Source organism: Colius striatus, chromosome 2 (genome assembly GCF_028858725.1).
Source record: "Colius striatus isolate bColStr4 chromosome 2, bColStr4.1.hap1, whole genome shotgun sequence".
Classification (NCBI taxonomy): Eukaryota; Metazoa; Chordata; class Aves; order Coliiformes; family Coliidae; genus Colius; species Colius striatus.
Genome location: NC_084760.1, coordinates 114,928,401 through 114,950,170, shown reverse-complemented (window position 1 = coordinate 114,950,170; position 21,770 = coordinate 114,928,401). Strand labels below are relative to the sequence as shown.

At 39.6% G+C, this 21,770-nt stretch overlaps 1 protein-coding gene across 2 annotated transcripts in view; it reads left to right on the top strand.

The window, feature by feature from the left end:
- The window catches only part of MACROD2 (mono-ADP ribosylhydrolase 2), an 858,454-nt gene that overhangs the window by 482,549 nt on the left and 354,135 nt on the right, over window positions 1-21,770 (top strand). For both annotated transcript variants that reach the window (XM_061989226.1, XM_061989225.1), the window contains exon 6: window positions 20,048-20,169. In XM_061989226.1, the coding sequence (XP_061845210.1) occupies window positions 20,048-20,169 (122 nt within the window). The remainder of the gene's footprint in view (window positions 1-20,047; window positions 20,170-21,770) is intronic.

The following is a 21,770-nucleotide window of genomic DNA, read 5'->3' as shown; positions in this document are numbered from 1 at the left end:
ATAGTTACCTTCATTTTCTTCATAACAGCTTTTTGGGTTAACGTGGGTCAAGTGCTGATGAAACGCGGTGAAGCGTTTGGCCCAGATCTGAACACAGTAGTGGCTGCCCAGATCTGAATACCGTGGTGGCTGCCAGAGAGTTGGTTGTGCTGAGGGTCACTGCTGAGTGCTGGTGGCCTGGACTGTGCCACACAGTGAGGTGATTTTCTCTTGATCTGCCAGACAGGGAATTATTCTGTGGAGATATTAACTCAGAGAAGAGTGTTGATCTCCTGTTCTTTAGCAGGACTATCGAGTTGCTGGCTAATAGTGTTGTGTACTTCTGCTAACAAGGAGGTTGATTTAAAGTCTTTATCGGTTGATGTTCCCACGTGGACCTAAGCCAAGGAGCCTTCGTTGAGAAAACTACCAAGCTAAAATGGAAATAATATGCACTAGAGGGGACTAGCAGCTGCATCAAAATATTCATAATGGTTTGTGTTTAAATAACACAGTGCAAGGTCTTTTTAACGGATGCATATTGTGGGAAATGCAGTAAACACATTAGGTTAACTTCTGTAGATAGAGGTTATATGCCAATAAAGCAAAGCCTTCTGTCGTTTGTGTAACTTAGCACATGGCAGTGCCTCACGGATGCGATCTTGCTGCATTGCTTCGCAGGGCACTATTCAGCCCTTAGGAGCAGAGGTTCATCTCTGTGCTTAAAAGATAAGAAGAAAAAGCTGCCGTGCGGTCCCTTGCACAGGCTCCCGGACAACTGCGGCAGAGCTGTCCTGATGGAGGCAGGGTGGTTTTTGCTGGATGCCTGTTTCAGAGGAGTTAGCCAGTGTGGCAGCTGCTGGATTTGTCAGACTTGTCTGTCTGTGACAGCATCTCATATTTGAGAGAGCACGTGGATCTTGGTTTATATTTGATGCCTTTTGGCATGTCAGAGCGTTATTTGCTCAGCCATATTCCTGAGTTACGCCGGCACAGAGCCTGGCGGGGCAGAGTCTCCTGCCTGCAATCAGCTCTGAAGGATCAGGGCCTGCAGAATTGACAGTGGTTACAGAAGAGTGAGTTCCATCTTTCCTCTTACAGAGTCACTTGTGACTTGCTCAGATAGGTGATGAATATTTTGATGGCCACGCACTTTTTCGGTATGCAGTTAACTTTGTGAATTATTTCCTTCAATATGGAACAGCTTACTTCAAGCTAACAAACATAGTTCAACAAATACATTGTTCTGGGTAAAGTTTTAATTGTTCTGCTTCTTAATCTCCTACACTCCTTGTTCTCTTACTTTCATGTAGCCTTGTTATAATTGCATTTCTTTATAGCCATCTAGTTATAGACATGTAGTAGATATTCTCAAATATTTCCTAACACAGTAATGTCATAATTTCCCACCCTAATGTAGGCTTATTAAGGCTAGATTGCAAGGAACAGCTAGTTGATGGCACTCAGTCTTCTGTGCATATCTTTGTAAAAAGTCATGAGTGTATGTCCAGTTTTGTACAGGTGTTCAAACCCAGATAGCAACAATAGCTTTAGTTGCTCACTCTCCTTTGTTCATCTTCCTTAAGATACTGACACAAACCCCCACTCCTCTGCTAATCTCCTTGCGTATCCTATATTAGATTTTGTAACCGCTCCATAACTTTTACAAGAACTAACACATCATCAGGCACTTGAAATCCAAGTGCTGCTTCTTTCCAGTTGGCTACACAGTACAGTCAGACAGCATGAGGATTGTAAGGCTTTTAACAGACTAATGGAAGAGAAAAGGGAACAGCAAAAAACGTGCTGAAAGTGCACAGAGTGCAACAGAAGTTACACCTTAGTCCAGTGCTGTGAAGGGTAAAACACTGTGCCTTTCAGCTAATAATCTGCAATCCCATTATCACTAAACTGTAGACTGAATTATTGGCGACGTACAGGCTGGATTATTCTATCTACTTTTTCTACCATATATCCAAAAGTTGACAATTATGTAGTCGCACAGTAGATCAAGTTTTACAACAGCAACAAAAGATTAAAATGGTTTTATATTGGGGACATTCAGAGGATAAACAGCTCCTGTGTTACAGGAGGGAACAGCACTCAGCTGCCTTGCCATCTGGGAGAGAAGCATCCAAGTGCTATTAATATTTAAACCTTTGAGATTATTTTTCTTGTGTTGGTAGCCCTCCCATTTAAAAAAAAAATAGCATAGCCAGTAAATTTTGGTGTCAGAAGAATGCTGCAAATAGTGTTACAGCAACAATTAACATGGACATAACCGTAATCTCATCTGGTAGCTTCTTCAAACACTACTACAGCGAGAGTAACAGATCAGATTAGGTTTCGTGTATGGCAGTAACTCTACTGTTGCATAAACACTCTCCATTTAACACAGGAGACAGTGCAGACTCTTCTCTGTCTCAGCAGAGCTTATCCATATTTATTTCTGCTAATCTTTTGATTCAATGTGGTAATCACTTAAATATCCTAATTGGCTAATTTTATTGGTACACTGTGCTAATTGTTTTATTTCTGCGAAAGCTGTAAAAAAACACTACTCGAGATGGATTTGTTTATCTTCTACTCCATTTGTTTTTATTAAAATATGGCTTGATTTAATTCTGTGTTTCAGAATATCATTATCGTATATAAGCATGTTAGTGAAAGAGGGACAGGCACCAATAGAGATAAATCCACGGTAGAAATTGGGGGTTTAAATGAATTTGTTGTGCGGTCAAAACATGTCTGGCTGCATTTCATCTAGTTTCCTTGAGATAAAATGCAAAAATAAAAAGCCAATCAGTACAAACTCTCCAGGGTTTTACTGTCCTGGTTTCTGGTCAACAAGGCACAATTGCCTCTTTACTTTGAAAGCATCATCCTTTTGAAAAGGGTCGTAGGGCTGTGCCTAATTGCGGAGAGTATCTTTCTGAACAGCCCTGAGCTAAGGCAGGGAATTAGCTTCCCAGAGGATGCTTTCCTTTGGGGGAAAGCAGGGGAGGAACAGCTTCTTTTCAAGATTCAACCAGGTAAAGGTACAGAAACTTCTAAGCCCTGTGTGAGAGCAGCTTCCTCCATTACAGGCAGAACATTCACTCAACAGGTTCATCAGTTGGTTTGCTATCATCTTGCTATGCTAATTATTGTGAAGGCTCTGTTAGTTACTCCACAGACCAGTGCTGATGCTTTAAAGCAAGTAAATACTGAAGAGTGCTGCAGTTTATTTTTGCCTGCTAGTTTGTTCCCAATAAGGCTGCAGAAGTGCTGCACAGAAATGGAAATGCTTGTGGTTAAAATTGTGTTATGTAGGTCTGTACCATTTTGCACCTTTCGCATTTTCTGGGTCGAAACTGGGAGTAAGACTCATGGCTTTTGAGTCTCTTCAGTTGTAGCTGATTCTGGAAACTGACCAAACTTTCAACTCTGTATTGTGCTTGCAGAAGGTGCTCATGGATGTCTCTGTAGGTTCAGAGCTATTAGTGACTATCAATAAACTGTTTGTGTGTTGTTCTGATATGAAGAATGAAAAAAGTGCGTTCTGATCTCCATACTTTCTCTCTGTTTTGTTGCAACACAACCTGGACTCAACACATGCTTAATTTATAAGTAGTCTTTATTTTAATTTATCTTTGTAGTTATGAAAATATGTAATTTGAATTTACTGAAATTGCAGAAACTTAAAGCATCTGGAAGGGTTATTTGCATAAAGACCAGACTTGAATATTGAGGTAGCACTGAATGGTCTTCTCAAACACTCTCTTCTTAAAGAACTCACCAAAAGGAGGGAGAGGGAAAGTACCTACTTTGAAGAGAAGTTATATTTTGCAGTTTTGTTACTTACTGCTTAAATGGTAAGTTTTTTTCAAGTGTGCCACCTCTTCTCTCATCATACAGCAGAGCTGATGCTTGCCCTTTACGTGACCTTAGAGGTGCCTCCTTGACTTTCTTGCAGTCATTGTACTTTTCCATGTTATCTCTGAATGTCTAAAAAATCCCAAGACTTTTTGTGCTCTTTTAAAGGAGTGTTAAGTTCATTTTCTAAAGGAGATATCCCTTCTCTCTCAGCCTTTTTCAGCATTAAAATGTAATATTACATCCTCCTAGAAAAAAAGGAGTTTTAGATGCGATATTTTTGGGATAAAAGAAATTGCTCTCTTACATCTTCATAAGTATATCAAGCATAGTTCTGTCCGTTGTTTTACTTTATCGTTGTGCCTTTTAATGAAATACAGAGTTTCTAAATTCTCAGATGAAAGAATTTCAGTGGAGGTGCAAAAAAAGTCACTCCTAAGGCATGAGTCTCCCTGTAAACCTTTCCGTAGCTTTTAGCAAAACTGGAAACCTGTGAAAAGGGTATTGTTAGTTCGGAGACTTTGAGATGAAGTTGGATGCTAATAAGCCTTTCTGGAATTTTACAGAACCTTCTACCTGTCTCCTCATTTCCTGTGTTGCAATATAAACTAATCTTTCCTTCCACAGGAGCAGTTCCCCAAATGTATTTCTACCCCATCATCTAATCCTAAAGTGAAGTTTCAAGCGTATGCACGTCTTATATCCACAGTAGTCATCTATCACTTGAAAAAGGGCTTTAATTAACAGAACCCTAATTTTAATGAGGTACTGAGCCATGATCTTGTAAATTCTGCAGCACAGAGAATCACTTAGTTCAGGTTCACTTGTAACAATCCTCAACAGCATGGTGCTTTTTATGATATTGTTTAACAGATTTTGATATTAATCTAGGAGCCCCTTTTGCAGTAACCGTGTTCTTTTACCTTGTAAGCATATTTTGTATTAATTGTGTTGTGTTTTGCAAGCAATGATATGTTGCTTGCCTTCTGAATTTCTGGTATGCCCAAACCACTCTGGAACTCACACAGGGATTCACCACTCTAAAATCCTTTCCAAAAGCATCTTTATGACACCTAGACCAGTCAAAATCCATTATTTTCACAGAAACCGCTCAAGTTTAACTAGTGCAGCACAGTAAATGGGTTATGCCACTTCCCCAACCTTCTTGTCTTGCAACTGCAGGAGTGAGTGTAGGGTAGGAGGAGAGGATACCTCTCAGCAATGTGTTTAATCCCTTGGCTCAGATGCGCTGTTTTAAATGTGCTGCGCTTGACATAAGACTAGAGGGTGGGAAGTGAGGCAGGGAGAATTTGGTGCCAGCTTGCTGTATCCTTGTGTCTGAGCCAGCCAGTCACCGGGCCTCCTCTGATCACAAGTGACAGCAGCACGTTGAGCTGCTTTAACCTGGGATGAGCTCTCCCTGTTCCCAAGGGGCAATTCCAGCCGTGCTGGAGAGGTTAGAACAGCCCCCAGTGTGAGGAGAAGATGGTGGCTCTGCAGCAATATGTAAATGTTCCCTTTGTGGGAGAGATGGCCCTAGGGCCGCAGCCCCTGCTGCTTTTCCTGATGTTTCCCAGAGCACTTGCTACACAGAGCAAGTGTAGCAGAATTTCAGAGTCAAATCCATGACAAGAGTGAATCCCTGTGTGACTTATTTTTTCCCCCTTTTGCGAGCAGTGTTCAAGAAGCCATTCATATTGTTGTGAATGTTATTTTAATGAGGCTAATAGAAAGACAGGGCTCCGTCACAGAACCAAGAACAAGTTAAGTTCAAATAATTCCCTGACAGGGGAAAAAAAGAACGTGGTTCTGACAGATTTTAAACACTGATTATCCAATTGCTTCTCTTGAGCAAAAATAAGAAATTGAGAAGACTCAAAACATGGGGCACACTCTTTCAGACAGCAATCACACAGCAATCCAAATTGTTTAAGTGATTGTGAATAATCCAAGTGTTTCAGTATTTACTATTCTTCAACTATTTGGGATTTATGTAGTAATTTAGAAACCTGTGTTTTTAATAAATTGATGTTATTGAATATCATACTGACTTACCATTCACTTCCTTGAGCAGGTAACATGATCTTCATCTCCGTGCTGCCACGATTCACACTTGAAGTCTGTATTTTTGTTTGCCTTTTTTTTTAAAAGTGCATTTCTTAGCATTTGAGTTGAGCATAATTGTTTGACTTCCCCATTAACCTCTATTTCATATTATCAAGGAGCTCTGCTTCCAGAATTTAACTGGTGCTTTTGTTCCAATTATTAGTAAATTATTTTGTACTAAGATCAGCAAACGATGAGATGTAATTTTGTTTGAAAGCAAGTAATCTTCCTATTCAAAAGCTTTTAAAAGGGAACTTAAATCAGCATTCCAGTTATTATCCAGACTGTTTATTTTACCTGATTGAGGTGTTTTCATTGTCTCATTGACCTACTCATGTTGTGATGAGAATGTAGAATTAGACCTTCTGGTTTCTGTGGATTTGTACCACAAATAAATACCTGACTTGTTCATCAGCTGGTAATTGAAAACATCAGCAATGGTTTCCATTTTAGTCTCAAGCTCCAACAGTTTCGTTTGTGGGGTTTTTTTTTTGGTCAGAATTGAGCAGAAGGGAAGGTGGTCTTACTTTGCCAATCTCATTTTAAGGGATATTTTTCAATAACTTCTCTTTTTGAGACGTCACTCTCTTCTTCTTGGACGTGAAACCACTGTTGAACACTTATAACTACTCGACTAGTTTTCACAATCTGTTGTCCTGTAAAGTAATAAATGGCCCAAATTTTCTACACACTAATTAAAATTCCATTTCTCATGAATTCCTTAATCGAGAGCAAGTCATTATGTGCTTTGTTGATTCTTAAGTGCAAAGATAATTGCAATGGGCAGCATGAAAGTGGTTTGATTATTGCCTGTCGACTCTTGTGAATTCTAATAGGTCTAATTGCATAGCATCAATTCATCATCTCAGCATCACTTCTTTTTATTATTAGCTCTCTGAATTGTAATGTGCTTGTAAAGAAGTGTAGTAGTATATCAGGGCTGACATGGTACCTGGCCTATTGTAATTTTCCTTCCTTACCCAGTGTTACTATTGAAATTATAAGTTCATTATACAGTCCCCCCCTTCCCAGAAACTGGTTTAAAAATTTGCCCCCATGAAAAGGATACTGTCTTCCTCTGCATTTGCATTTCTAATTCCTCTGCTAAATGATAGTCTGTCCTATTTTTTACTTTTCCAAACTATTCCCATAAATCCTGACTGTAATGTGTTGGCCACAAAACATCTATCAAGAGCTTTATGACTGGGTCCTTTGTTATTGCTGAACATTATTTAGATGATGAGGACTCTCTAATGAGGTGAAGTTCCCAAGAAAAACTTTATTAGTTGGGAAGCAGGAGAGAATTTTCACTCAGATATATTAGAATTAGATTCTGTAGGAAACGGGATTGGTTTTGTTTGGATGTCCTTTGTTTTTTTTACCTTGGCTTTTTATTCCCTCTAAAGCAAGGGTGTCAATTTAGAAAAAAGTTAGCATCAAAGTAGCTGAGAACAACTGTAGGGGAAACAACAGTCTTGTAACTAAAGGCTACAAGGTTCTCGATTAGCAACGTTTAATAGATTTTACTGCAAAAGTACAGGAAAATCCAAGTTTTTCCCAAAGATGAAGTTTCTACTAAGCCAAAATACTAAAAATATTTAAGTTATAAAACATTAACGCTGTCAGCAGTAACCTGGCTAAATTATTTCTGGAAAGTTTCTTCTTGAGTTTTCTTAAAAATGAAAAGATGCCATTGGGCATATGCAAAGCTTTGCCATGTGTTGCTTTCAGACATGGGAATGACATTGCAAACATCCCTGTGCATAAGGTCAGGATGTTTGCCATGATTATCATCAAACATTTGGCTTGCCTTGAAGAAAAACTTGCAGTGGTTTCACAAAAACATGTAAAAACACATGTCTGTGTGGTTTTCTTTCTTTGCTACTGTCTTGCCTAACATGCTTTTGCTTGCTTGACTGTAATATTGCTCAGCTGGCAAGGTCAGCTAAATTGTTTGTTGCTTCACGTGCTCCTAATCCTGGCTTTTTTTGTGAACAATAAGAGCTGACATTATTCTCGAAGCAATTGCTTTCGCTGTGAAAATATCAGTATGTCTTTCCGACAGCCTACGCAAGGGGAGACAGTGCTGTGAAATACAACTTTGCATGGAGACTTCTAAAAATTCTACCTAATCCTCTGGCTGGCATTAAAGGAGATAATGTGAGTTTGCAGACATTCCTGGAGAAATGATGCATTGAGCTTGTGGGCACTGCAGGCGGCAAAATAACCATTTTGCTTCAATAACAAGTGCAATAAAATTTACAAACATTTTTCTAAGTACAGTTTCCCAGAAAGCTGAGCAGTTCCCCTCAGCTAGGCACAGCCTCCTGTTTGGAAATGGCATGTTGTTCTGACACTTGTCACCCTTGCAAGCTTTACTATTGCCACAGTAGGGTTTTTTTTCCAAAGGCATTACCGTGTCTTCAAGTCATTGCAACCACTTCTAGCCCCGTTTCTTCTGGTTCCCAATTCCCAAACCACAATAGCTTGTTTAAGAGACTCAAGTTTGAAACCCTTCACTTGAGATGATCGTGAAATGCCTGGTGACAAGTTAGCAGGATGCTGTGATGTTACGTTAAGCCTAAGTTGACTGTATTTACATCTATTTGTCTTCTGCAGCAAGGCTAAGCTCGAGACTGTCCTTCAGCAGCTCTCTTATGTCATTGCACAACTTTACAGAAGGTTGTTTAAGTACCTTTTCTCAATTGATCTGAATAAGGTATGACACCAGTGTTTTTCCAAGGGCTCTTCCCGGTGACATTGACATGGAGAACATTAGCAGTGCAATAAGCCTCTGCAAGCTGCCAACAGTTTCATTTGCAACACAGTTTTTTATCTTGACTAAGAAAAAAAATTAAAAGCTTATCTGCTTCTTATTTTGATCTGTTAGCTCCTGCTGCAAATTCAACTGTTTACAACCTCCACTGATGCAAAACACTCTCAAGATGTTTGTCAAAGCTTGTTTTTCACTTGGATCCACACGAGCATTACATATTGTACAAAATACCATATTTTTCATTAAATATCCTCATTGGGTGCATTTCATTTCCCTACTTAACTTTTCTGTCTGCTTAGCTTTGGTACCTGCCAGTACTTCTGAGCACATTTGCTAGAGACTCTTAACTCCTTTCTACCTCGGTGGTGCTTACCTGTGTGGTTGGTGGGCTACAGTGCTTGTGTACCACAGCAGGCCAGTAGCCTGGCCCAGTTAGTCACAGCCTGTGAGGGGGTCTGTATGCTTTAATGGAAAATACTGCAGATTTAGATGTAGTGGTGTGAACTGGATTCAGATAGTAAATGGTCTCCTGTGCATGCTTTGTTTACATTTTGCTGTTCCTTTTCTCTGATCCACGCATCTCTCTAAGCTGGGAGGAAGTAGATATCAGAAGATTTCAATGTGATGTTTTTGTGTACCTGTGAAAGCTCAGTTCTGCAGAGGTTTCTCAACGAAAACTGATAGAAGTGGAGGCTGTGTTAAGGAGAAAGCACGATGTTCAGATGGAGCTATATCTGCTAGAACAATGTTGTTTTCTTCCTTCATGTGCCTTGAGGCATGTCCTGCAGCCCCATATGTGGCTGTGCAGACTGAAGAGCAAATTGTAATCTCGGGCTCAAATTTAAAGAGCCTCAAGACTGCGGAAGAAGTAGGTGGAAGGTCAGGAACTGTGTACTGATTGCATTTGGCAAAGGCTCTGGTTGGCTGAGTGTGTGCAGAACAGACCATATCCTTGCTCACCTGGGTAAAATATCTGTTCTCAAGTCTTGAATCAAGCCCTACTTTTACTGCTGTTAAAAAAGTTTATAGTTTTATTAATAATATAAACTAGCCTGTTTGCTCATTTTATTTGAAGTATTTGAAGAAATAATAGCTGTTTATTAATAAAGGATGGAGGTGACAGGGTTGAGGCACTGGAGTTCTTTAAATCTGTTATTTTTGTCTAATTTAGTCTGCATCTACTTATCCCAGCCCACCTTGGGTTTAAGCGTTCTCGTGCCCCTGTTGTCTGCTGGATTTGCTTTTAGGATGGGTTGCAGAGCAGTGAATTCCAAGCGATAATGTTTGTCTCCTTGCCAGATGATGAAACTGTCTTTCAAACTAGAGGGGATCTCCCGGGGAAGGAGACTGAGAGGAAATGGTCAAAGGAATTTATCACGGATGCTCGACATGTATTGCATTCCCACAAGTTGGTATCTGGAACGGGTTGGTATCAGGAAAGCACCTTAGCATGGTTTCAGCCACTTGAAATTAAAATAAAATTGATGATAGAAAGCGAGATTCCTCTTCTAGGCATGAAGTCTTATGTCACGGTTCAAAGAGCTGTCCACTTACTTGGCGTATCACACTTCTGTGAAGCAATTAAAGTGGCGCTGCCAGCTTGAAATCTAGCCAGCTTTTAAAAATGAGATGAACTTACTTTGGGTACCGGATATATCCCTGTTTTCATGGACTGTAAAGAAAGGTCTGTGAAATGCAACCTGCTGCAAGTACAGAAGAATACTTCAAGTACAGTAAATCAGAGAATCTATCTGTATCTTTTTTCTTATTAAAGTAATAGTAGAAGTGAGATTTTTCACTGATACCTCTCAAACAATGAAGTGATAAAGGTGCATTCCTTGATCCTGGAGATGTGCTATCATTTCCTTTGCCCGTGTCTCCATCCTTGCTATTTTAAAGCAATGATCTCACTGGTTTCAGTGGGACTGCTTCCAGGCTTGAAAGCAGTTTATAAAAGTTCAGAGCTATGGACTATATTTATTGTTTATGAAAATACAGTATCCACAGTAAAAACCATAGTCCTGTAGTGTGGCTCACATGTCTCCCATCTCTTTTTAAACTAGGAACATGTATAATGAAAAAGTATTTAATGTTTTCAGTTTCCATGTTTCTTTCTCCTTCTGTATCTGCTCTGCTTGAAGAGGTGAAAAAAGGTACTAACAGGCTGCATGGAGACTCTCCTGTCTTTGTTCTAAGACAAGGGAAACACTCAACCACCCTACGTCTTTAAGTTTTAAAACTTAAAGACATTAGGAGATAATTGGAGAGCCTGTAACTTTATCACCTTTTTTCTTTATTCCTAAAGATGACATGAAAAATTTGTAGCATCCATTTTCTACTGTGAAAGGTACATAGGTTAAAGAATTGTCACAAAAAAAAAGTGCTCACTTTTTGGAGGTGGAAGAAGCTTGTTTATTCTCAGGAAACCACGGACAAAATGTAAATGAACAAAACAAGTGTGGTAACTTCTTCTAATGTACTGTCATCAAGGAGCAAATGTGCCATAGTGAAGCTATGAGGAAAGCAAAATATCCCTTGAAATGTCAAGTTATATTTTATTGTCTCTTTAAGAAGCACATAAAACTTCCTATTAAGGAGATAATTCTTTTAGTCTGATTTTTAAAAGGCTTTTTACCTGAAGTGATCTGTTAAAAAATTTGTATCCCTTCATTAGACAGATAAAAACAGTGCTGGCAATTTCCTCTCCTTTCACCTGAGGTTATTCGACTGTTAATATCTGAACTGGGGTTGTTTAGTTTGGTCTTGTAAAAAACTCTTTGCTGTAATCACCGGTCATTCCAAATCAAGATGAGTGTTTTGTGAAGTTCTATGCCGATATCCTTAAATCTGATGTCAAGGACCATGAATATGAGTGATTTAATCATTTTATGAAGAGAAAGAAAGCCTTGAAGTATTGGTTTAACAAGCCCTTGTTCTGACACTGGGTGGGAACTGAGGACCTGCTTGTATTCAAGCTTTCCTATGGCTACAGCAAGCATTTAGGTTTTGGGATCTATGAGGGTAGTTTTGATAGTCCTTTTACTGTAGTTCTCTTGGGATGGCTTCCTTAGTTTCAGGGTCTCTGCAGTGATCTCAATCAAATAACAAAAAGAAAAGTTTGCAAACAGAATTTGCACAGGAGAAATCATTAAAATAGGAAATAAATAGGCTTTTGCTGTAGCTTGTTGTTAAATTGAGTGCTCTGTAGCACTGGTTCGTCACTCAGAGGGGAAGTAAAAGGATTTTGCATCTGAGTGTTAATCAGAGCTGGGTTGAACAATGAAACCAGGCCTAGTGTGATGTGGGGTCTGTGCTTTAGGAAGCTTGAGAGCATTAGCTCATTTATGATTTCGGTGCCCCTGTAACGAACCCAATTCCAAAACTAGAACTGAAATGAATTTAAATCCCATTTGCATATTTTTATGACTTAATTTGTGTTACATGTTTTTTAGAGTCATATGTGCAAGCTTCTCTTGTGAATCAAGTGTGGTTAAATATACCTTGAATTTATGGTGCTGGTGTTACATCCTTCATCATGCTGTGTATTTCGGTTGGCAATTTTTGTGGAATGGCAGTGTGATTCTTAGTGTCTTAAGAATAAGCACTTTCAATTTAGAGGGCAAACAAGTTTATTTTTGAGTGCTGAAAGCCTTCTGACTGAGTTATTAGATGAATTGAAATGAATCTCACTCCCAGATATCTTTTGCTGTTCAATAAAGAGAGAAGTAAAGACAGAATCTTTTGTGGTTCATGCTTTATGTGCAGCCAAGATAAACCAAAAGACAGATTAAGGTATCTTTGTCTATAGCCTTGTTCACTTGCAAAGAATAATAGAGAAAGGTGGAGAGCATTAGTTGGGTCAAGGGGGTCACTTGATATGTGTTCCCTGAGCCACTTGATGCAGACGGTGCTTGGCTGAGCTCCTGTGCTGCTACAGCAAAATGAGGTTTGCTGTAGTGTGATGAGGATAAAATCTGCTTGGGGCAACATAATTTCATTTTGTCTGTTCTATTTTCCTAGGTATATTAAGGTCTTTATTTGGGTAGATGATTTGTAAAGGGGAAGAAGAATAACACTTGAGCATTTCTGCTGAAAATTCTTCAAGTCGAGATTAAAAAAAGAGATGAGAAGTAGCAAGTCCTGGATGTCATAATTTCACGTTCAGTCGTGTTCGTTTCATGTTCATTCGTATCACATCACGAATATCCCAAATGGAGCCGGTGCCTTTTAGCTTTACATGTAGCCAATTATTTCCATCGAAGTTGTGGGGCCGTCTGTCTAGTCGCTGCTTTGACATCTGTCATCGTAGTACTAAATTGCTTTGTAAAACCTATTACTTTGGGATATACTATAGTGTCTCTTAATTGCACCACTTGCTTCTCCTGCCTGCACAGAGCCTACTTTTGTTTCTGATGTTAATGGCGAGGCCCTGATGGCAGAGCGATGCTGTAAGTTCACTGATGGGAGGGGAAAGCGCTCTGAGATTACATGGGCATACTTGGGCCTTGTATTTTATGGTGAGCACGAGTGCCAAAAAAGGCCTGGGTTTGGCCTGGCGTGCCTGAATTCTGTGGCCGGCTGTCCAGGCAGCGGTACAACCCTTGCGAACAAGCTCCCAGTGTTTTTTAGCTTCCCACGGATGCCGAGCGGTCGCACTCAGCTAAATGCTGGCTATTGAGCGCAGACTTCTGCGGCTCCCCGAAGGAGCTCTTTGGGCTCAGCAAATCCTTCACCCTCTCCCTTTGGGAATATTGTTTTCTGACTGTGTCTGCTGTCTCGTACTTAAAATATACAGCTAACCCACAAAGAGAGGGATGATGGCTAATCATTTACAATAAACCCATTCTGTACCTTTTCTTGTGCAGACGGTGCCATTTGGGGGGAGAAATGGCAAATGTTTTACACAAATGACTTCTAGCTGTCATAGCTTTTGCGGCTACTGAATCATTTTTTGGTTCACTCAAACCAACTAATTAGTCACTGAAGGCAGCTATAAAAGGTATAAACTTGAGATTTGAGCAATGCTTATTGCTTGAAGCCTAAAAAACTGAGACTGTCTCTTTAGCTGCTGATAAATGGAATACAAATCTATAGAAAGCAAATAAATACTTCCAAACTGAGGAGATGTCACGTGTAATCATACATAGCATTACGTGATTTGTGAAAGATGTTGCCTTGCATTTAAAATATCCAACTCTGCTAGTCTAGTTTTAGGCACACATATTAGTAAATAAATTAGGCTGCGATCCTGAGGGGTTCATTTAAGCTGAACTTAAATTAACAGATGTTTGTTACACACTGAAAATGCCCATTTTATGTGCAAGTGCATGTAATCAGAAATAGAAAATGAAGGAGTCGAGCAAATTTCTATACCAAAGCGATAGGCTCTATTTGTTCCTTAAGATCAGGGATATTCAATAGCTATGAATATCTGGAGTTAATTCCATTTCCTATCAGTTGAACCTCAGCTCTCCCTTTTCAGCACCAATGTGGTGGGTGTTCATTATGCAAATCAACTGATAAGATTTACAAATGGAGCCCTAAATGCTCTGCTTTTTTTTTCCTTCAGGTTTTTTTTTATTCAATGGCACAGGCAGTGCAGTGGCTTCCTCCTTAAAATTCATACGGTTCCTGCTGTGATTGACAGGGTACAGCTTCATTATGCAGTTTGCTAGATGGGCCGATTATGGCTCTGAATGTGTGAATGGGATGAATGAGAGAAATGTGCAATTGATTCTGGCCGTGGTGGGCTGGTGGTTCATTAACGGTGTGAATGTGCCACACTCCTGTCTGGAGAGGGAGAAATGAGAGAAACTTATTTGTACTTTCTCAGTTGTTTGGAAGAAACTTAAGCTAATATATTTTGTCATCTAGCATCACTTCACAAAGAACAAGGGAGGAGTGAATTGCCTCAGAAGTAAATTACATCAGTCCTCCAGTCCTCTGGTTTTTGAAGCACGGTCACTTCTCATCCTTTTGGTACTGCAAGTTGTGTTCTATCTTTGCCCAGGCATTTTGGGAGGTATGAGAAGAGGTGTGTGCAGTAGATGGAGAGAGGCCTTCTTCTCCCTTAGCTCTGCCCTTGTGAGGGGGAATATTGTGTCCAGTTCTGGGCCCCTCAGTTCAAGGACAGGGAGCTGCTGGAGAGAGTTCAGTGCAGGGCCACAAAGATGATGGAGTCGAGCATCTCCCTTATGATGAAAGGCTGAGAGTGCTGAAGGCTCTTCAGCTTGGAGGAGACTGAGGGGTGACCTCATTAGTATTTACAAATACATAAAGGATGGATGTCAGGAAGATGGAGCCAGGCTGTTCTCAATGATGTCCAATGGCAGGGCAAGGGGCAACAAGTACAAACTGGAACAGAGGAGGTTCCAAAGAAACACAAGGTGAAACTTCTTCACTGTTCAGGTGAGAGAGCACTAGAAGTGGCTGCCCAGATGGGGTGTGGAGTCTCCTTCTCTGGAGACATTCAAACCTCAACTGGATGAGTCCCTGTGTGACCTCCTCTAGGTGGTCCTGCTCTGGCAGGGGAGTTGGACTGGATGATCTTTGGAGGTCCCTTCCAGCCCTTCAGAATTCTGTGATTCTACGCTACTCTGCCCTTTATCTGAGGCAGTGTAGATAACTGATGTGAGAAAGAACATGTTGAACTTCTTTAATTAAAAAGACCAGAGAAAACCAATCTCATTGGCCTTTTTACCCATAAAGTTTACATGTTACAGCAGACATTGTTTTGTTCTTGACTGGCCTGTGTGGGGTTGGAGGGGATGGTCACTGTGCTTTGTAAATGTGCAGATGATACTCATTTGCACTGGTGGCTAAGGATGTTTTAAATGCCGAAATGCTTGTTACTTGCCCAGATTAATTTGTGGTTTACACAAGACTGAGTTGCCTGCTTTCTTTATAGTGCTTTAGGGAAAAGCAAGAACAACTGCATGAAACCAAGCAGAGATGATACAGAGAGTGTGTACACACCAATCGGGGTGTGATTGTTACAGCTTTTTGGCCACCAGAATTTCTAACCAAATGCCTGCAAGTTAAATGAAGAAAAAGAGAGCAGTAGATCCTCTAAGCTCTCCTTGAATGAACACTGTGTTGCAACACAAATCTTGGAAAAGCCAGTGGAAAAGCGAAGTGTTGCTTCTGCCCTAAAGTAGCTTCAAAACATGGCTGTATGGTATATATCAGTGCTGATTCTTTCTTTTGACTACCCCTACAGGAAAGAAAAAGAAGGGAAAGAAAAATATCTCTTCTTATGTATACTGGTTTAAAACTAAGCAGCTACCTTAGCATAAAATGCTATTTGACCTATAGATGTGGCCTGAATCCCTGATGGGAATAGACATTCCTCTGGTGCTCTCTACCTCGGTGGACTATTAAAAACATAAGCTGACATCTCTGTGTGCACAGAGAAAGTGATTTACGAACACGGGGGTTGCAGTATTGTTTTTAATGAAGTTTCTTATCAGTGTGCTTGGCTTGGAAGAGTGACCATAGTAAATCAGAAGCTTCAAAGCAGTGCTGGCAGCTTCATTTGATATAGAAATTAAAATACTGTAAACGGCAAGTGTGGCATTCTCATGAGAACTGACTGTTCCCAGTTTTACTCTGGTTGCCTGGTTTCAAAGAACAAAAAAAACACATTAGGGAGTGTTTTGAGGAAACGTTCATATCCCTTGCTCCTCTTTGACCTCATTAAGAAATGTTCAGACAACAAAGGGTTGCAGGAGCTGCGAGGAGGAAGATGAGCTATTTAGTAGCAGGGATCTCTGCTAGGCTATTCCAGCCAACCTATATCTTTTTGGAGTTTCTTTGCACTTCCCCCAGTTTAAAAATCTTCTGGAGATAAGACCGCTTTGACTTGCAGAAACAGAAAAAGCTCTGCATCAGCTTCTGCTTCATGTAGTCCCACCTCTGCATGCACTGTGTATCTTCAGCGTGCTCATCCCCATGGCTGTGCACTCTGCATCTGGTCCCGCAGTGAAATTCATCCCTGCACGTGTCCTTCATCATCACTGAAGTCTAACCTGAAAGTTTTGTTTGCTTTAGAAAGGCTGTTGGTTTCTCTAGGGTGGATGCTCATTTTGGCCGTGGGTAGACTGACGGTGGAAGGTGCTAAGTAGGGCTTGTGTATCCATGTTTTCCTTGCTAGCAGTGCTGGAGGTTTGTGTTTGAGGCTGACTGCTGTAGTGACTGGCCAGAGCAGGCAGGGCAACAGTTCTTTGCAGGTAAATGTCTGTAGATTTTTCTCTTCCAGCTCTGTAGCATACAAATTTCTCTGTCTGTGCAGCTGGGTGAAGGGAGAATGTGCGAGCAGAAAGGAAAGTTCTTTGTGACAGACAAGCTGGAAGATTGACACAGTCTTTGTAGATATATTAAAAATAAACGGCTCTGCTTCAGCGTGTGAAGTCTGATCCTCATATATTAACTGCGTGGGCTGGGGGGAGACCTGTTTTATTTTCTGGTTTGTTTGCTTTACGCCTGTATAATCTCAAAAGGATTTGCCTGCCTGCAAACCTTAACATGTAGAGTAGCTTGAGCAGAATAATGTGCAGTTTAGGCAACGTGTGGGTACACTGATTGTATTGACAAAGTACAAGGAAATTGTTACTTCCCTGTTTGTCTGCTGACCATGAAACACTGTCACATTATTAATGCTGCTCTGCTATTAAAAATCTTAGTCTATCATGTATTTCTGAATAATAATGTTCCTAAGAAGAACAATTTTTGCCAATGATACGCTGTAAATGATTACAATAGTTGTGATATTTTATAAGCTGACTCATAACCATCTTCAGTGTCCTGTCAATAGAGCCACCTGTGGTGGGCTTCTAAAAATCAAAACTCAAAAGCCGTTAACTGCATTAAAGGTTACCTATTTACTTGAAGTGTGTGGAGCAGTGATAGAGGGCTGCTAATGAGGCACCATGGAAATGCTAAATCAGGACGTTTTAAAAAAAGCAAAAAGATGACAAGAAAAAACATTTTCCATTTATTGAGGTGAGAGTGTTTTTAAATCAGTGTATAATAATGGAAGACCAAAGAAATGGAGTTAAAATATTTACTGAATTGACTAAAATACATCTAGAAATTTAAACCAAGGAGAGTTTCATACAGAAGGACCCTAGCAAGAATTTGTCACTTGATCTAGATCTCAAAACTCCTTCCTGTTGTTAAGTAATAATGAGTTCAGCTATTAAGTTTCAGTTTTTAAGCAGCTGCACCCTGAAATGCAAGTTAAGTCAGTCTTAGTAGAAAGAGAAAAAACTTTTGTGATTCTTCCTTTCATTCATCTTTTTGCCTTTAAGTTGGTTTTATAATGTTGAGTGTGGTGGATTTGACGTGATTCATGATACCTGGAATATTAGTGTCTATACATGTAGAAGGACCTCGATTGGGATCAGATTCACAAGTTTATTCCATACCCTTACTCAGTAATTGCAGCATGCCTCTAAAAACAAGAGGAAAAAAAAAAAACAGAAGAGAAACAAGAGAAGGTTTTCTTTCTCTGAAGTTGGCAAAAAGCAAGTGCCAACACTTCCGAACAGAAGCCTTCCTTGGACAATTTCAACCTGAAGCAAACTGCTGTAGTCATGGTCTGAAATTATGGTCTTTCCTAATGGGAGTACTTGCACAACCTTATCTCCACAAGCAGAAGCAAATTTAAAACTAGCTATGCTGTTTCTTTTTTTTTTTCCTAGGCCTTAATTGCTCTCTATTGTAGTAGCTAAAACACATGTTAAAAAATAACTCTCTTCTTAAGTCCTGGGTGAAGCCTTTCTGCTTGTTTCAATCACCTGCTATCATCCTGCTTGTCAGCGGATAAAGACTCAACACCTACTTGATGGTTCTGTTGCCTGAAATGCTGTAGGGAGGGTTTTTCTGGAGTCACTGGCTGGCAGCTGTGACATTCCACAGAAATTATCCAATCTGTCTATCTTCTTCCCACAACTGGAGAAAATTACTGTGATCAAAATGGAAAGAAGAGTAGTTAACCTTTTATTTTCTTCTCAGTAGGGTGATTTTCTGTAGCAGTCGGGAAGTTTAGCTCTTGTGGGTTTCAGTTACCCATCACAGCTGATTTATCTGTGTTTCTGGGCACTGCAATTCTTTGGCACACCTTTATTTGCTGAATTATCAATACTTTCTGGCTAAGGTAAAGAAAAATTGTGGAAGTGCTCAAAACATTATACCTCAGGACATAAACCCCTTTTAAGTGGTCAAGGCCAGGACTGGACAGTTGATGTCTGGATTGAAAAAACCCCAAGATATACATTTTAATGTTAGTTTGTTCATTTTCACTTATGCTTTGGTGTATTTTGGAGGGAAATAATCAAAGACAGCTCAGACAAAGAAATAATGGTGTGAATTCTGGAGGATTTGTGAGTAACTTAATTTATGAGTTACTGTTTATTGCTGCTGCTGTATGTTGTTGGAAATGGTAAGCAAGAGGTGGGAGGGAATGTGCCTGCCACCATAACTCATTTTATTGTGTTTTACATAGATGAATGATGTTTGAAAAGTAAATGTGTTTCCTACTGGGGCAAGGGGAGTGTGTATTAAAAGGGAAAAACAATTATGACACCTTTGAGTTAGCAGATTTATTTTCAAGGCTTTTTTTTTTGCTTGAGGCTTTTTTACTTCATTTTTCATATCACACTTTTGAGAATTTGATTGATTGCAGCATCTGATTTTGATGAGTCCAGAGACATCATACTTAAGTTGTTCCTTGACTTTTGGTTCCTGATAAGTTTCTTCAAACAGAATATGTTGGTTTATTGCACTGTGTCTCCTCCTGGTCTGTGGAAGGAAGGCGCATTCTTTGAATAGCTAACACATTCATAGGTCACAACTTTTCTTCAAATGGTTGCTGAGAAAATAATTGAAGTGTTAGACCAAAAAAAAAGATATTAACTGTATATCACCATCAGTTTGCTGAGGTTTTATGTAAACTTTCCAAGTGACTGGACCTTCAAAGGGTGAGAACAATTGTTTCAGAGTGATGCAATATTTACAGTTGTACAGCCCTGAAGGTTTAGGATATTTATGAAAACACTTAATCTATCCTGCATGTGCATTGTAGTACACACATAAAAACCATTTGGTGCATCTTTCTCATTTTTCCCTTTAGTCCAAAGACTTCAAAAATTAGCTTTTAGTATTTTATTTCCAATTAAAAACATTGTCTTACACTATTATTGCTGCCATTGTGTCTAGGTGCAACACCAAACTTGGGATGTAGTAATTGTGCAGAGTCATGACACAAGTGAAAAAGCTGCTATAGTGTCTCTAACGATTGGGTTTTTTCTTTGGTGTTTTTATTTCCTGCAGATGTGATCCATACTGTTGGGCCCATCGCAAGAGGCCATCTCACCGAAACTCATAAAGAAAACTTGGCAAGTTGCTATAAATCCTCCCTGAAACTGGCAAAAGAAAACAACATCAGATCAATTGTAAGTGTTTTTTTTTTTTTTGTCAAATTGAGTCTTTGTTTCCTTGCTGTAAAACAATTATAATGCTTGCAGAAGGACTTTTTTTGCTCTGTGTGATGTGAAAAAGCAAGAAATTCAGTATCTTATTGGCCATTTTGCTAGAGGAAAGAGATATGCTTATTTTAGGGAGTTAAGGAAAGTTAGCCTGGTCATAGGAGTACAAACAACTATTTCATTAAGAAAGGGAGGGAACTGTTCCCGTTGGTCATCATTATACTGTATTATTTAAAAGGACCCAAGAAGCCACTAATCAGGAGGATAACTCTGTGTGATGTTGCCTGCAAAATAGCTGAGAAGTGATCAGTTTGTTAATTGTTCTATCCATTATTGTTTCTTACTAAAAATAAAGATATTGGTCAAGTGGTATTGTTTATAGCACCCCCTCAAGAAAAGACCATAACATATCCTGTTGTTTGATATTCCATTGAACTCCAAAAGTTCTTTCACTGCTTGAAATATATATTATATTTCTGTACCTCCAAAGGCCAGATTTTGCAGGTGCACAGAGGGAAGGAGCTGTTCCCTCTCCAGTTCTGGGGCTTTGATTCTGTAGCTCAAAGTGTTGCAGCTGAAGTTTGTAGATATCCATAGGTTGGTGCCCTGTGTGTTTACCCAAGGTCAGACTTGACACCTTTTGGGTCATTTTGGTTGGTTGTGTGGTATAGCATATGTTTGGCAACTTAGAATACACACACTCCATCTAGAAAGTGTTAGTTGGACCAATGGTGTTATATCAAGGTAAAATATTCAGTAATATTCATTGAGAAGTCACAAATGGAAAGTTTTTGAGAAGAGAAGGCCGAACAGGTGTAGGGATCTTTGATCCCGAGTTAGATATGCTCTTCAGAGTCAAACCTGATGAATATTGCTTCTTTCTTTTTTCTTGGTGTAAATTGCCCTCATAACACTTTTTCTGCTAATGAAATCCTCTCTGTGCTTCTCAAAATGGTGTCCAGTGAACCTTCTCTTTGCTATTATCCAGCTATGAAGGAGAGGTGGTACTCAATTTAGTTGTTGATGGATTTTTTTTTTAATACTTTTAAGGCTTGTTTTGAAGTCCTCTCTGAGATGGTTTAAACACACAAGGATATTTCTGTCCTGCTGTGATTATTAATAGAGCCAGCAAGATCTCTGTGCTGTTGCACCTACATTTATCTGTGTTCCTGCCTTTAGGCTCTGGGCAATTACATGTTTCTTCTGAGGCATTCAGGTCAGTGAGAAAAAAGTTCCTAACATGAAGGGGGAAGAAAACATTAAAAAGGAAAAAAAGAATATTGAAATAACAAAGGAAAAACTACAGTAGGTGTTGTTCAGTGCTTGTTAGTGTTTGCATCTGTAGGGATTCTGTAGGGATTCTGTAATTTTAGGACATTCTAGGTAGTAGCTTTGTAATTAACATGGAAAAATAAAGAATGGTCATACTTAGGGGTTTCGTGAAAACTAGCTTGATGTTTTAGTAAAAAAAGATGACCATGAGAGAAATCATCCATGGATTATTTCCTCACTGGTTAAGAGCTGTTGACTGTGCACCTGTTTGAGATAAAAAATACTTAACACCCATA